Genomic DNA, 16303 nt, shown 5'->3' on the forward strand with positions numbered 1-16303 from the left:
CAATAAAATTATAATCCAACATTATTATTTTTATATTCTAAAATAAATTATAAAATAAACCAATACAATGGTGGACATTAATAAACCTAATGTAATTGTAGCTGTCTCAAAAATAATTAAAAAATAATTTACCATTGTTAAAAATAATCTAATCAAGATATTTTAATTTGGAATCTCATAAGTCATTTTATAAACTCTTTACAAATATGTCCTAGGTTATATATTATAAAAACATATTATTTTAAAGTTTTTAATGATATTACCACCCATGTTGATATATTTTTAGAAAAATATATTAAAATAATAAAAATGAGGCATAAGTATAAGATTAAACTATAATGTGGAAAACAATTAAGCTAGGTTTAAAATAAAAATATATCATAGATTAAAAATAGATTGTGCATATCACTTGATGTTATTATTAAATAGGATATCATAGACCCTTCTCTTCTCTCTTTACTTTTTACAAAACTACTATGATTTATTAAATAAAGACTAATTAGGAAGGTGAGAGATCTCCTCCCTTTTTACTTTTCACAAAACTACTATGATATGATCGTATGATCGATTAAATAAAGACTAATTAGGGAGGTGAGAGAATATATCGTAGATGAGATGATGATCTATAGTAAGTCTTGTCATTATATAAAGTGAGATAAAATAGTAAGAAAAGATAATAATGAGAGTCTCTCCCTTCCATAATTCAATTGAGCATTTGATATGGAATATTTCTATTCATAATCTTTTTTTTATTTTTTATAATATCAACTTTTAATATTCATAAAATATCACTTTATAAATGGACACAAATGAGCTCATCATCTTTTCCTTTCTTTCTTATCTTCTTCTTCTCTTAATCACAAGACGTGAGTAATGAGCGATGTCGAGCGCATGAGCGATGTTGAGTGGCAAGCGACATCAATGATGTCAAATGGGCATAAATTCCCTAATCATAAGAGACAAGCATCATCCAACGAATATAATTGCTCTCATCAACTTTCCCTAATCGTAAGCAATGAATGATGTCGATGGTCTCAAACAAAAGAGTGGCGAGGAGCAATACCAAGCAACTAGGGTTTGGTATATGACATAAGAGGTTCTTAGAATAATGGTATAATTTGGTAATTAAGTGGATGTAAAAAATAAAATTATATTTTATTATTTTTAGAGCCTTTAATTATAAATTTATTAATACATCTCATCATTAAGTTATTGGACCACATAAATTTAACATTATCTCACTTTATTCCCTAATGAGTGAGATATAAAATAAAATTTTATTAATTTATTATAATATTATGAGTTTGGATTATGTCTTGCCATTTATCTTTAAAAAATATATAAAATAAAATTTTAAAATTTAAAAATCATCATAATATTATATTAATGGTATTTGCTTAATGGTAGGTGACAGTTAATGCTTAGTAAATGACATTAATGCTTAATGGCATTTTATTAATATAGTAATTCATTATTAATATAGAATAAGAGTATATTAATGCTTAGTAAATGATATAATGAAGAAATTAAGGCATGTTGGGAAATCTCATATCGGTATCTTATGCAGCAAAAATTAAAAAGAAAATCAGAATTTTCAAAATCAAGTGCGATGATTGGTGTGCGAGAAAAATCGTAAAATCGAAAATCATACATGTCATGTGAGAAGTGTTACCTAGGAAATCGTATATCCCTGAAAATTTCATATCTTATAAAGAAAATAAAGAAGAACTTGCATGTTCCTCTCTAGCAGTGATTCATATGCTCCATAGATTGCTATAGGATCTCCCTCTCTATGTGCACCACAAGGTTGTTGAAGCCAAGGAGGAGGAAAGGAGGTTGAAAAGAATAAGAGGGGTGATCACCAAAATCTCTAGCCTATGAACATTAAGATTCCTCTTATTTATAGATGTGCATGTAGCTTAACCCTTAATGGATCTTTCATTTATTGGGTATTGGATCTATATCCAATTACTCAATCTTATTGGATTTCATCCATATGATCTAAACTAGAAGCTCCGTGGATATCTGCACATCTACTCGTCGCAATATCCACCATATATGTTTGACCCTCTAGGCCCGATATCGAGTTGGTTGTGAGTCATTCTTATCAGAACTTCTGACTTAGATTTTTTTCTAATATAGTGAATCATTATCTCTATAATAATTCACTCGACTCATTGACTATGGACGTACTAGGCAACTACGTCATAGTCCCTAGATAGTATAGGAGATCTAATTCATCAGACTTATCTATTCACATTTAACATGTATCTATGGTTACTCTCTATCTAATATCACAGAGACTGTATATTGGGCATGGTAATTGTCAGGCTCATATAGAATCTTGTTCGAGTCTTGCTTTAATCGGATTCTTCTAGAGAACTCATTCTTTCTCAATTTGAACGACTCTAACGAGGGATTTTGTTTTAGGGAGCATATACGGGATATTTCTTTCATGAAGAATGAATGATCCTCTATTGATACTCAATTATCTTTATAAGGTTAGTTGTCATTTCCGATAATTGATTGTACAATATCTGAAACTTCTAAACATGTAAGTTCAACATAAAAAAATAGAGTGCTCATACAATATATTTTTGGTGTCTCAAGTCTAAGGACCAGATATACAATTGAGACTACGAAATTATTATCTGACGTTAGGTATCATTAATTATCCAGTATTCCGTAAGCAGATCAATTAGTAAACTTATTCTCTAATAAACATTTGCACTGTATCTCTAGTGTTTCTACACGAGCAACTATGAGACTAGCCGTCTCCATCATATGGACGAGTATATAGCGCATCGATTTATTCGGTTATCTCAATGTCCCTCTCGAGTAACATATGATCGGGACAATTTAAGGTCTATGTTTAAAAGTGAATCGATCTCATTATCGTTATCTCTTCATGATACAATTAACATTATACATCCAAATACTATAATAAAATATCAGTAATAATAAGCAAAGAGATTGTTGTAGTGTGTCACAAGTGTCATCACTTCTATGATTGACTTATAGAGCAATTATAACTAATAGCACGTGATAAGTGAAGCATACGAATGTTGAGGATCGAATATAAAAGATGGAACACACATATTTATGATTATTTTGGGGTAATTTATAAAAAAAAATAATTTATAGTAATAAGTTTTTAAGAGATGATAGGTTTTTAGGGCATCGTAATTTCATATTTGACTTTTACTAAAGTGATTTTTTTTTAAATTTAATCAAAATACTCTTAATAAAATCATAAAAATATGATGATTATCATTTGACTAAGTTTGATTTCATTTTTTAAGGGTTGAATCTATATTTTTGAGATAAATCTAATCACATTGATTCAATTCAACCTTAAATTGGTTCAATTTAATCTAAAATTACCTTTTAATTTCTTTCAAAATTACCTTCCATCTCCTTGACTTTCGATATTACCACGTCCTCTCCCTCTTTACCACCACCACCTCCTCCGCTTCTCATTTTACTTCTACTGTATCCTCATCCTCCTACTCCGTTGTTTCCTCTCCTCATTGACTTCGTAATCCTTTCTCTCTCTCGTGGCTTCTTCCTCTAGCTCCTACTCCGCCCACTCCACCTTGTCCTTCTCCCCCCCCCCTCTCCTCATATATTTTATCCTCCTCTTCCTCCTAGTTAGTCTCTCACTTCATCTCCGCTTATTTGATTCAACTAATAAAAGTCTTATTTGTCTTTTTTTTTTTTAATTTAAAATCAAATAAATCCAACTATACCTTCAAACATGTCATCCATGTTGGTCAGAATATTAAATTGATAGAGTCGAATGAGACACCTTCTTATAAAAAATAAACAACATATATGTAAAAAAAATACTACAAAATTAAATTCATACTCTCTTGAATTTATCAGTTAATAAATAATAGTCCTCATTATGGAACATAATAAATAACGTTCTTAAATTCAAAACAAAGAAAATATAAAATAAATAAATATAAAATGGATCGAGAGAGTGTGAGAGAGGTGCTGAACATCTTGAGCTCCTTATCCGTCCATACCTTTCACATCTTCTCTCCCACAGCGTGAGAGAGTGTGAAAAAGGATCATAAATTTCGTATTTTAATATTTAGATGATATAGAACCTGTTTCACAGTTATTAATTTTTTTTAAAAATATTTAGAATTATCAATTGATATTATAGATTGAAATACATTAAAACCATGAGTAAATAATCTTTAGAAATTGGTTTGGGTGATTATCTAATTTCATTTTGCTCTCCATGATTTTTTTAATATTTCATATCTTATCTAAAATTTTCAATTCATAATTATTAATTTGTTAATATTTTTAATTCATTAAAACAGTTTTAGAATCCTATTAAATTATTCTGCATTCTAAAATTATCTATTAAAACAGAAAAATCGAAATCGAAATTGTTCCGACTCGAGTCTAACCCAAGTCAAATAGGTCATCGAGCGGTCTAAGTTACTTCTCATCTTAAATACCTAATAATATAGCAATCCTTGAAATGAAATGAAACCATATAGTGTTCCTTAATCTTATTAGAGAGCATTGATTGGTCTATGAAATGAGACCCTTCATGCTCTCATATCCTGGGCTCTGATCAGTAGAGTAAATAAATGTTCAGTTATCTGCTTGTCAAAGTACTCATTTGGGGGTTCATTGGTTTTTTACTTCATCTATAATGCTCCACAAAATGTTTCTGTAATCTATCATCATTGTCAGAAAGAATAAAAGTAGATCTCCTGGCATTTCTAGGACTCAAGAGATGCAAATTTTTTGGGGATCCTCACATACTATACAACTCAAGAAACATGCAGGTCAGCACTTTGGAAGTCTCAAATGCCATGCAGCCAAAGTTTAAACCATTTGCAAAGCTCATTTATTCTGATTCACTTGCATCACTATTCTGCAATTGAGTTCACATGCAAAGTGTATTAAATTTTCAGACATCTTAAGTAATACTATCTGCAAATGCTTGTTTGTCTTGCACTTAAAAGTACAGAAATAATGGTGATCATTACAGTTCAGATTCAGATCTCTCTGCTAAATCAGAGCATCCAAGGCTTGGAAAAATGTCATCTTTTGTCAATTAACTCACCATCTTAAAAGCACCCTAATAAGGTCAAGAAGAAAACCTTTCCAGGTTACATACCTCCAAGTCATGAACTCATCTCAGGCCAAATATGTAAGAGTGACACAAGTCTTCAAGCTGAGCCACTAGATTTGTCTCAGTGTTTGTTTGACTGCTGGATAACTCAACCATATGCTTGCTGTGGAATATTACGGGGCCAAAGTTAGCTTGTGTGTGTGTCAGAAAGTTCCATGGGTTATCTTCTCCATCTTGACAAGGAATCAAGCAGGCATCAGAACACATGTTTCACCTCAATTGGAACTTTCTCACAGACGCATCAGAACTTTTCAGCTATACTTTTTCTCAGAAGGCATTGCTTTTACCTTCTTGGTTTTCTGCAATGATGACTGTCACCAGAAGTCAGTAGTTCAAGCACTTGTACATTAGAAAGCGAGCAAAATTGATATGAGGAAATCGGTCATCACTCAACCATCACCCTGCAATCCACACAGGGATCATTGAAGTCTGCCCAGCCATAGAACATTAAACAAACCATACTATCTCCTCCAATATATGCTCTGTTTCATTCACTAACAATAAGTGAAGGACTGAAGGAGTAAAGTTCTCCACATCTCAGACTAAGATCAGAGAGACAAAGGAAGAGTTTCCAGCACTGAGTACTCCATAAAGATCCAAATATGCTTGAATTCTGAGGCAATCCATGAAGCTATCAAGGCGCAGCCTGTGTTCTGCAATGCCATTAAAAGACCTGTAATCTATCTGTTGGATTTCATGGTGGAGATTCTTCTTGTTTTTGTATCTGATCTATTGCAGACATCCGATTACGGCTCGCGCGTGTGGGTGTTAATCTACGCTGGACTGCTGAATTCGGGCTCAGGTTGGCTTGGGTACGGACGAGCGTGGGTGGGTTTACCGTCTCCTTTCTCGACCTTTTCGCCGTCTCGGGTGGTGGTCTCTTTGCATGCACCGTCTCTCCTGTCACCGGCACTCGCATCTACAGGCGGGTCCCATCAAGCACTCGGTAATGGCCTCCTCGTGCCGCCAATTGCGGAAGCCGTACCGCGGGACCCACGAGGGAGAGGGCCGTATTTTAGGCTTGTTTTAACAGCGCGAGTTCTGAGGACTCCTCTCTGCGTGTCTCCATCTTGAATCCGACACTGGGCGAGTGAGAGCAGTGGAAGCCATTAAACTCTCGTTTCGCCAAAGCTCGAGCTGACTTCCCGTACACCAAAGAAAGCCAAGAAAAAACAAAAGGACACAAGGATAAATTACATATCTAAGCACATGTACACGGTGTACGCCTCCAACGCTCTGCGGCCGCCAAGCACTCGGTCTCCTGGAAGGCTTACTCATGTCTTTTCTCTATCTCCGTCGATTACGATGGACGCCGCCGTGGAGGAAGTCCTCGGTGACACGACTTGCGTCAACACTACCACGGGAATCCGACTCTTCTTCCTCCGCTCGTCCTCTTTGGCGAGCTCGCTCGCGAACCACTCGATCTTCTCGCCGTTGCTTTGATCCGACATCTTCTTCCCCCTAAATAACAACGATTCCACGTTCTTCTGCGACAACGTTTCCTCCAATGAACTCAGCAATTTCGTGGCGTTGCTTGATTTGGGGGTATAATTGCCCGATCCGAATCCATTAGCCTGAGATTTTTGTCGCCGAGTCTGTTATTATTATTATTATTCATTAATAATAATAATATGAAAAGGGTTTTGTTACCTGAATCCGCACGTAATGACTGATCCCGTTAGTCCCAAATGCCATGGCAATCGCTTGATCCACCTGACATCATACGGAATTCATATCAACAGTTACCATAGTATAATGGACGGACAAGATTAGTTCATGGAATGCCGACAAATCGACATTTATGTCAGGATTGCAGTTATATAAGTAAAAGATAAAGAGGAAAAAAAAGGAAGCTAAAAACAAAAGACCAGTTGGGGGGGAAAAGAGGGGGAGGGTCCGCACCATGTCGGCGACGCCATCCCCGGCGATCCTCACGAGCTCTGCCGCCGACGGCACCTGCCTCCTCCTCCTCCCCTCTGCCCCCAGGCTGCCGCCGCTGGTGCTTCCCAGGGACAGCACCATGAGGTCCTCCACCCCCGCGGCGAATGGGAACTCCCGCTTGTTGTTGAGCACGTGCGTGATGGCCGCGGCAGCCGGGTTGCCCATCGTCACCCCGCCCCCGACGGCGGCGATCCAGGTCCGTCCGTCCGTGGACCTCATCTCCACTGGCGCCGCACCCAATGCCGGGTCCGCGCACGTGGCGGCGCACACTTCCCGGATCCGGAAGTCGTACCCGTCCGCCTCCACGGCGTCCGCCCGCGAGAAGAGGAACGGCGCCCCCGTCGCCAGGTCGTAGCACGGCGCCAGTACCGGCTTCACCGTGTCCCGCAGGGTCGCGTCGCCGAAAACCCGCCGGAGGACCGCCCCAGGCCGTCGCCGGAACAGCCACCCGAGCGGGCCCCGCCTCGCGGGGGCGAAATGCCCCGATGACGACCGTCCGGTCTGCGACAGGAGGAACCGCAGCGCCTCGTCGGCCGCGTAGAGGGGGCGGCCGTCGGGCCCGCGGGTGAAAAGCATGGCGGCGAGGACGCCGCCCGCGCCGGAGCCGGCGGCGACGTCGAAGAAGTCGGCGACGCGGACGGAGGGGTCGCAGGAGCGGCGGCGGAGGGAGGACTCGAGGCGGGCAAGGGAGACGGCGGCGAGGAGGGCGTCGGAGGGGCGGCCGCAGCCGTCGATGGAGAGGATGCGGACCCTCCCGGCGGGCCGGGGCGCGGAAGCGGCAGCCGACGAGGCGGAGGAGGAGAGGAGATTGGGGTCGTCGTAGCCGAAGAGGAACTTACTCTCGAGGATGGAGAAGATCTCGTAGCTTAGCTTGTCGGCGTCCGCGCTCGGTTCCAGCGGAGGCGGCGCTAACGCCATTGCTTTCGCCCGAAGCCGAACCGGAGAGGACCGTGTTTCCTTCGGAGGCGGGGGAAGGGGCGGCGCGTTCGAGCTTAAATAGAGGGGGTTCGGGTTAGCGCGCACACGTGCCGTTGCTGTGGGGTGAGCGGTGACGCGGTGGACGGCCAGGATTCGACGATCGGCGCGAGGCTGAGGAGGCACGTCCGATCACCGACGCTCTTTTAATCTGCCTTCCCTCGTAATTACCAACATTATTATTAGAAGTGGTTGCTTAGATAATTTCTCCTAATACTCTTTCTAACTCGATTTATATTTTGATGACACGACACCATTAGGCTTAAGAATCATTAATTAAGGTTTTGGAAGGTTCTTAATGCTCGGAGATGGGTGCTTTGCCTACACCATCATCATCAACCTTTTATTCCTCCTCGGATTAAGAAACATCACCCATTCTTGATTTCACTTGATCTCATTATTTGGAGCAAAAGGAAGGAAATGTGGTAATTTGAGGGATGAGATAATTGACTCCATTAATTTAATAAATCAGAATCACAATATAAAATATTTAAATTGAAGTTATTATGATTGTATGTATACTCATCAAATCGTGACTATTGTTGAAGTTGAAGATGTTACTTTTGTTTTTGTTTTGGCATTCAATTAAAGACAAAATGATTATTATTGTACGCTATGGTGGTTGAAGGAATAATGCTATAGCTATTGCACTTGGACGACAGAGACTCCTCTTAATGTTATGAGATATTTTACGTTGTGCTAATGGTGGGGAAGCTCGCTATCAGATTAATCGAGTATTAGAGCCTCATGATTGATCCGACTGCTATTGGGGAAGAAAGGTGATGCCACAGTTCATGTCATCGCATGACTCACTCGCTCCCAAACCGAAAGCATGCAGTGAGGTTGGCATTTTTACCAGCAACTCTGCGATAGAATCTCTCCATCGAAAGTGTTCTCCCTCGTCAACGAAAGTGATGAAGCTTTCCGACATCTCAAATCTAAACCTGCAGTTGATCCCATCGACGCAAACTGTTCTGCATCTCCAGACGAAGTCTGCCAACAACAGTGCACAGGTCAATCAGATTACTACATCTGTTCATGGATGCCGAAAGCTGACCGACTACATTATGTGAAGTGACTCCAGTCGACTCCCAAGTCTTGCCGACAGTGTCGAGGAGTCCATGTAGTTACTGCAAGCAATGCAGCACTTGTTCCTCTCTCTCTCTCTCTCTCTCTCTCTCTCTCTGTGCTTCATCCATTACCTAGGGACAAGCTTTGTTTGGTTCTCAGCCTTCGCTGCTCGTCGTGGAGTTGTCACAGCAGCCATTATGTGCAAGCTTGACCAAAAACTAGCATCTAGCAGAATCATTACATGCGTGCCAAGTGTGTATCACAAAAACTTCTGATACATGTTTGATCTTGCAGAGTTAATGATCAGCTGAAGTTGAAGTGCAAGTTCCCGATAACCTCAGCTTATGTTCAACCTGGTGGTGTTTGCTGTGTGGGGGATTGTGGGTTTGTAGTGATCTTAAATTATTGCAGGTGTACTGCATGTGGGAGACAAAAAGGTGGGATTTAGAGGATCCAAAGACGAGCAGCAGTAGATATTTGGATTCTTCATGCAAGTAGTCAATTTCTTATGTTCTGCAATGATTCCTTTCTTTCAGTTGCTAGATCTCAGTAAACTCTCCACTCTCACATGACATCCATCGAGTGAGGCTTTCAGGGTTCTTCGAGAGACCAAAATGTTCATGAATTCAGATCAGAAAAAGACTCTCTTGCAACAGTTGTGACTTCTTCTTCTTCTTCTTCTTCTTTTACCTCTTTTATAACCAACCCATTGAGGATGTTCTCTAACTGGGTAACCTTTTTGTGCCATTCTATCCCATATTCAATCATAGAAAGAGAGGACCTGAAAGCTCCACATCTCCAAAAACTGCCCACAAAAAATAAAAGATGAATTAAAAAGAGATTGATGTAAGCAAAACTTCCAAAGAGTGCCCCCACAAAAATTATACATAAAACATGTTTTGTTCTTTATACTTGTAAATTTCATGTCTATGATCTCAAGGATCATGTCAAATGTGCCAAATGACCTACCAGATTTTACATGCTATTATTGCAATTTCTTTCATGAGCTATATCCTAAAGCATAAGGGCCCAAAACTCTTTATCTCAACTCTTCTTCTTCAACCTCAGTTCAGATCTACCTCTTGGCAATCCCAAGTCACGAGCAAAAAGCCACATTCAAACAGACAAAATCTTCTGTCCTTTAATGGACAAGTGGAAAATGTAGCTTTGAGCTTCAACTCAAAAACCCAGTTGAGAACAGTGAGATCCAATTAACTTGTTCTTTGGCATGGTTGGAAGCTTTTGATGTCTTTTCCCTATCTATTGCTAAGGCATTGGAACAGAGGAGCCAGCCAACTCAGTTCTACCTGGAACAAAGACTTGGGAAGAGTGGTTCATGATACCTCCATTTCATCTCCATGATGACAACTTCTTGCTTCTGAAATCAAAATTAGACCCATATGGTTCCAAGCACACTGTTTATTTCTGTGGGTGACATGGTGTGTTAGCTTAGCGTGACTCATGGCTCAACAGGTGATGTATATACCATGTAAGATCTTGGCAATCAATTGATGAAAAGAAAGAAGCTATCTTTTGCAGATATGTGTATCCATCTAAAACAGTGTTCTTGGACTTGATATCCAATTACACAGCATGGCCTTGAGACTTCCATTTGCTGTTGCTTTTTCTCCCTGCACAGTGCAGTGAAACATCAGACTGATCGAAGATCTACATAAAGCCAAAGAGAGATCAGCACTTCATGTTGGGTTCCGGTGACACTTAGGGTTTCAAACAAGCATTTATCATATTTCCTAATCATGATATTAGTGCCGAAGACCAACATTTTTCTTGTCTTTTTTCTGTCTCAGCTTTTGATCCTCATCATATTGACTTGATTACTGATCAAATCCAACTGTGTAAATCTCAGGAAGCATATCATCAGGTCAGTGTATATTATGGTTTATTATGAGAATAATGGGTGAAATGGTTACTAATTTTAGTTGAAATTTTCATACTACTATAGTAATAATAAAATCCGTAACATTCTAACTTATTTGGATTATTTAGATGGCTTCCGACTACTGAAGATAGGCTAGATGAATTTTTTTCTACTATTGAACTAAAAAATTATATTACTATCTATATTAAGAATATTTAAATTTTTATTTATATATTTTTAATAAAATCTAAAGCACTCTCGACATTTCCTCTCCTCTCCTATAACTTTCTGGTATGGACAACGGTCTCAAAAAGTTCTATCGACTTTTGCTATTTTACCTTATCTTATTAGCCAGTAAGATACGTTTGAATATATTCTTCTATATTAGTCTCCTTCAACTAATAGAAGACCCTCTTCATGAGAACCAACATTCAATGAATATTTGGATGTTCTACCTAAAGGGAATTATGATTCTTTCAAGAGTTCACACCTCAAATTGTCCATTTGAGGAATATAAATTCTATTCTATTTGGTGTAGATGAGTCTCTTCTAGACCCAAAATCATCATGATTTATTTTTTTATCATTTATATCATAGTTATTACTAGCGGATCATTATACAGTCTATCCTTATAACTAGAAAGAAAGTCAGAGTATAGCTAACTTGCTTGGTCTTTGCCTTCCAATTGCATCACATTCATCGATTCTAATTTCCTGCTCAATGTATCGACTTCAACATTTGCTATTCCAAACATGTACTCTATTGCCATATTAAATTCAAACATAAAGTTATATCACCATGCTTGCTTTAGGAAGAGCTTCTTTTGAATTTGAAAGTAACTCAACACGATATTATCTGTCCTTAGAACAAATCGTGTTTTAAAAAATATTGCTATACTCATAGACAGTGGACTATCATTGTCATCTTCTTTTCATGTATCATATATTATCACTCAATCTCATTGAGCTTGCGATTCCCGTAAGCCGTCAAGTGGCCACTCTACATAAGTACTCTAATAGAAAAGTCAGAAGAATATGTATGAACTTCGAAAGACTTTCTATAGTTTGATAATTTAAGTACCGATTCTTCTAGCACAGTAGTTTTAAGGTCTTGGAATGCTAATTCATACTTATCTAACCATCGCCAAGGATGTTCCTTCTTCTGCAACTCTGTTAGTAGAGCTACACACTTTGAGTACTCAACTATGAAGCATTGATAATAGTTGATAAAACTAGGAAGGATCATAACTCTGGTACTTTCTTTAGTGTTTACCACTCCGTTACAAATTACATCTTCAATTTATTCACCAGAATAGAACATTTACTAATTTGATTCCCTAATAATAAAATCTTCGTCCATGTAAAGTAACATTTCTACCTTTTCACTAACAAAGTATTTTCCTTGAAAATCTTAAAAATTATTCGAAGGTATTTGACATACTCCTCGAGCATTTGGTTATAAATAATGATATCGTCCAAATAGACAATCATAAACTTATCAAGATACTTATTGAACAATTGGTTCATGAGAGTGCAGAATATGGTCAAAGTGTTAGTTAAACCAAAATGCATCACAAAAAATTTGAGTGCTCTATACTTGATCACACAAGTAGTCTTCATTTCGTCACCTTTAGCACTACATATGTGCTAATAACCCGATCGAATGTTGAGTTTAGAGAAATACTTCACATTACTTAGTTAGTCAAACAAGTCAACGATAAGTGAGATGTGATACTTGTTCTTCACCATTACCTTATTTAGTGCTCGATAATTGATAGATAATTGGAGGTTTCCATCTTATTTTTGATGGAAAATATTTAAGGCTTTACTCGTGGCTCTAGTTTGATGTAATGATCTAGGCCTTTGTGTGATAGTAGAGTTTTTGGTAACTCAAGTGGCATAATATCGGTGAACTCTTTCAAAATATCTATTATGTTAGTCGTAGGTGCCCTGCAAGCTAATCACGTGAGTAATGACAAATGTAACATGATACACACTCTTTTTATTTATTATATATTTGATATTTTTCTCACTTTATATTATTTGTTACATATATTATGATGTTGATGGATCTGTACAATAGGAATCGTATCGTAATGAGATCACGATAATGAGACTGATTCATCTTTAAACATATATTCTAAATAATCTTGGTTGTAGGTTACTCGAGAGGAACATCGAGATAACCAGAGAGACCTATAAAAGAGTCGACCTAGTTGTAAACTCATCCAGGTCCTAAAAGACATATAAAAGAGTAAATTAATTAGTTCGAAAACGAATAATTGATAAATCTCAACATCTCGCAAAGAGTGTAATTTTATAAGCAATTCGATAAACATAAGGTTTGTAAGAGAAAAAATAAAAATTTTAGAAGGCAAACAAACAGTCATAAGTTTATAAACGACTACTCACCGAGTATCATGTGTGTTGGTAAGTTTTCGTAAGCTTAACGTGCGAACTTATGAATCCAATTAACACTTAACATTACCCTAAACCCTTATACAACCAAATGTCACGCAAGGGTTTTTGTGGTGCTGAGATGACTTATGTTTTTCTCTGAACCACAGCTTGCAGAATGTATACTATGACACATGAAAACTAGGATATTTTGATAAATTTTACTCATTCTAATGAATGATCGCTCTGTAAACTATTTCTACTCATAGTTTTTAAGTAAAAATATATAAAGATAAGATAAAATATATTATCAAATATATAAAGAAGCAAAACGAAAATGACGAATAGTCCATCGAAGGAGGTGTTATGGTTGAGCGATGATCGTTCATGACAAAATATCATATTTTATTATTATTTTAATTATATTTTTTTAAAAATGACGGAGGTGTTATGATTGAGTGATGATCGTTCATGACAAAATATCTCATATTATTATTATTTTTAATTATGTTATCTTTTTTTAATTATGTTACGTCACTTTTAAAATGAATAAGAATAAAAAGAATAAAAGATTATAAGTAAGAAGTGAAAAAGATCTTATTAAAATGTAAATAACAAAAAGGATTATAAATAATAATCTTCAAAAATAGACTATAAATTTTCTAAATTACCCTCCTAGATAGATATGATGACTGACACGTCCCATGAGTTTCCTATAATGCCCTCCTCCAGAAATGTAATGACCGACACGTCCCGCCGAATGCCATCCTAACGATACCCCGTTTGTTGCATTCGTTAAAAGCTGTCCCTTTCCCATCACCGTCATCCGTCGCCGGCCCTCCCCGTCCTCCACCCAAAGGTGATTGTTCCTTTCGATCCCCATCTCTCTCTCTCTCTCTCTGATCTAAAATGAGATAGAAATGTGATCGATCCTCCCTTTGTCGAAGTTTTATGATTTTTCTGAGATCCAATCCCCTCAAATTTAGAGTTTCGCCCAACATGTCTGGGCTTCTGGGGGAAGAATTGAACGGCATTTCGCCGTAACCTTATCAAAATGTATGATTTGTATTCCCGGAATCCGAGTCACGATGATCGAACGATTCGATGACGGGGGGTTTTCTGCTTGCATTGCTTCCCATTTGCAATATTTGTCACTAGATGGCTTGATTAAGGATGTTCGTCGGATTGGCATGGCTTTTAAATCTTGGTATTATCTGTTAGATAGTGAGAATATTGTGGATGATGCAAGTTTGCAGCTGAAATATCCTAAAATAAACCAACTAATTATACATGGTTGAGACCTGTTGATCAACCATTTATACGATGCCGCTATATACTTTTTGTTATGCTATTTCCACCAGCGCTTACGAGCCAAAAAATCTATTTTTTTTCATCCAATTGTGTCATATAACCTTCAAATGTCATCCTTCTTTATGCTATTTTTTTATGTTCTCACAAGTATCAAGATTTTTTGTCTAATATAATGTGTTTGTATTGTAATTTGCTATTTCAGTTTGTATCAAGGTCATGGATCCCGTAAGAGGACATGGTGGCATTCATATGCTGCTAGCTGCTGAGCAAGAGGCCCAACAGATTGTCTCTAGCGCCAGAAACTGTACTTTCTTCCTCGTTATTCTTGTTTTCTTGTTCTAGGTTCATTAACATGGTATGTTTTCCTTTATTACGTGTTGATCGAAGTTTCCTTTTGCTGTAAATGAAAATGGTAGCTCATGGGTACTTGAGTAATGTTTTCCATGTCTTTCCAGTGATATGTTTGAGTGACAGCATGAATCATGCATTATGGGATATGATTTTATGACTACGAGATCGTTTTATCACATACAAACTCCTCTAAATCTTGTTTAAGAGTTGACACCAGTGTTAGAGAGTTCATGTCAGGTCAACAGTTGGTACTTTTTTTCTTTTCCAAATCTTTTTCATGTTTTTTTATGCAGTGAAGACAGGAAGGTTGAAGCAGGCAAAGGATGAAGCTGAGAGGGAAGCTGCTGCCTATCGTGCCTCTTTAGAGGAGGATTATCAAAGAAAAGTTTCTGAGGTGATGTTTTGAGATTTCTTTCTTTTCCCTTTTGAATGTAGTTGGAGTATAGGAATTGCAAAGAGTTGTCATTGTAATGCTGATCTTGCTCCTTCATAATCACACAAACTAATAGTGATAAAGTTAGAACCCCCCACAGAGTTTTACTTGTTTTGATGGTAGTAATGTATTTAAATGAATTTTTCGCTGCTGATGTTTGCAGAGCACTGGCAGTTCTGGATGGAATGTGAAAAGGCTTGAGAAGGAAACAGAGACTAAGATCCAGAACTTGAAGAATGCTTCATCAGCTATCCATGCAGATGTAATCAACATGCTGTTGAAGCATGTCACAACAGTTCAAACCTAGCAAGTAAATGACCCTCCACGAACACGATTCATGCTTTCTAATGCAGCCCTGTGCATCAATTCTTGGATCTCGAAGTAATCGGTGGCATTTCTATTCGTATTCTTTTGTAGGTGACATGATGGAATTGCTGACATGCTATAGCCTTTCCTGGGCACTTTGTCTTTAATAATGTGATTCGTGATACAAGATTTCGTTGTAATAAGCACCACCTCAGAAACATTGTATATGTTCTGATTGCTTGGTTGCTGTTTGGGGATGGATGAATTCAAATCATCTATGGTCTTCTTTCTTGTGACAACATTGCTTTAGCAATTTATTCCTCTGTTTCATGAAAATTTCTTTTCATGCAGTTAAAGAGTGTGTGAGATGTGACTCCTTGTCTGAGCTCCTTCCTCCTGTTTCACCATCATACTTTGAGAACGAGAGTTTATGTTACTTCATGTGCCTCCGATACTTTTGGTTTCCTCTTCAAGCG

At 37.8% G+C, this 16303-nt stretch overlaps 2 protein-coding genes across 2 annotated transcripts; one reads left to right on the forward strand and one right to left on the reverse strand.

Annotated features, from left to right (window-relative positions):
• Positions 1-5745: 5745 nt before the first annotated feature.
• On the reverse strand, positions 5746-8085 carry LOC135672915 (patatin-like protein 3). Its single transcript, XM_065181402.1, has 3 exons — positions 7067-8085; positions 6815-6877; positions 5746-6738 (listed from the first exon to the last, which is right to left on the reverse strand). Exons 1-3 carry the CDS (start codon positions 8021-8023, stop codon positions 6439-6441), a joined length of 1320 nt encoding a protein of 439 aa, XP_065037474.1. The 5' UTR covers positions 8024-8085; the 3' UTR covers positions 5746-6438.
• Positions 8086-14161: 6076 nt separating this feature from the next.
• On the forward strand, positions 14162-16126 carry LOC135674893 (V-type proton ATPase subunit G1-like). The gene is made up of 5 exons (XM_065185149.1): positions 14162-14285; positions 14940-15041; positions 15382-15482; positions 15685-15831; positions 15939-16126. Exons 2-4 carry the CDS (start codon positions 14954-14956, stop codon positions 15826-15828), a joined length of 333 nt encoding a protein of 110 aa, XP_065041221.1. The 5' UTR covers positions 14162-14285; positions 14940-14953; the 3' UTR covers positions 15829-15831; positions 15939-16126.
• The last annotated feature ends 177 nt before the right edge of the window (positions 16127-16303 follow it).

The sequence above is a fragment of the Musa acuminata genome, chromosome BXJ1-5 (genome assembly GCF_036884655.1).
Source record: "Musa acuminata AAA Group cultivar baxijiao chromosome BXJ1-5, Cavendish_Baxijiao_AAA, whole genome shotgun sequence".
NCBI classification, from domain to species: domain Eukaryota; kingdom Viridiplantae; phylum Streptophyta; class Magnoliopsida; order Zingiberales; family Musaceae; genus Musa; species Musa acuminata.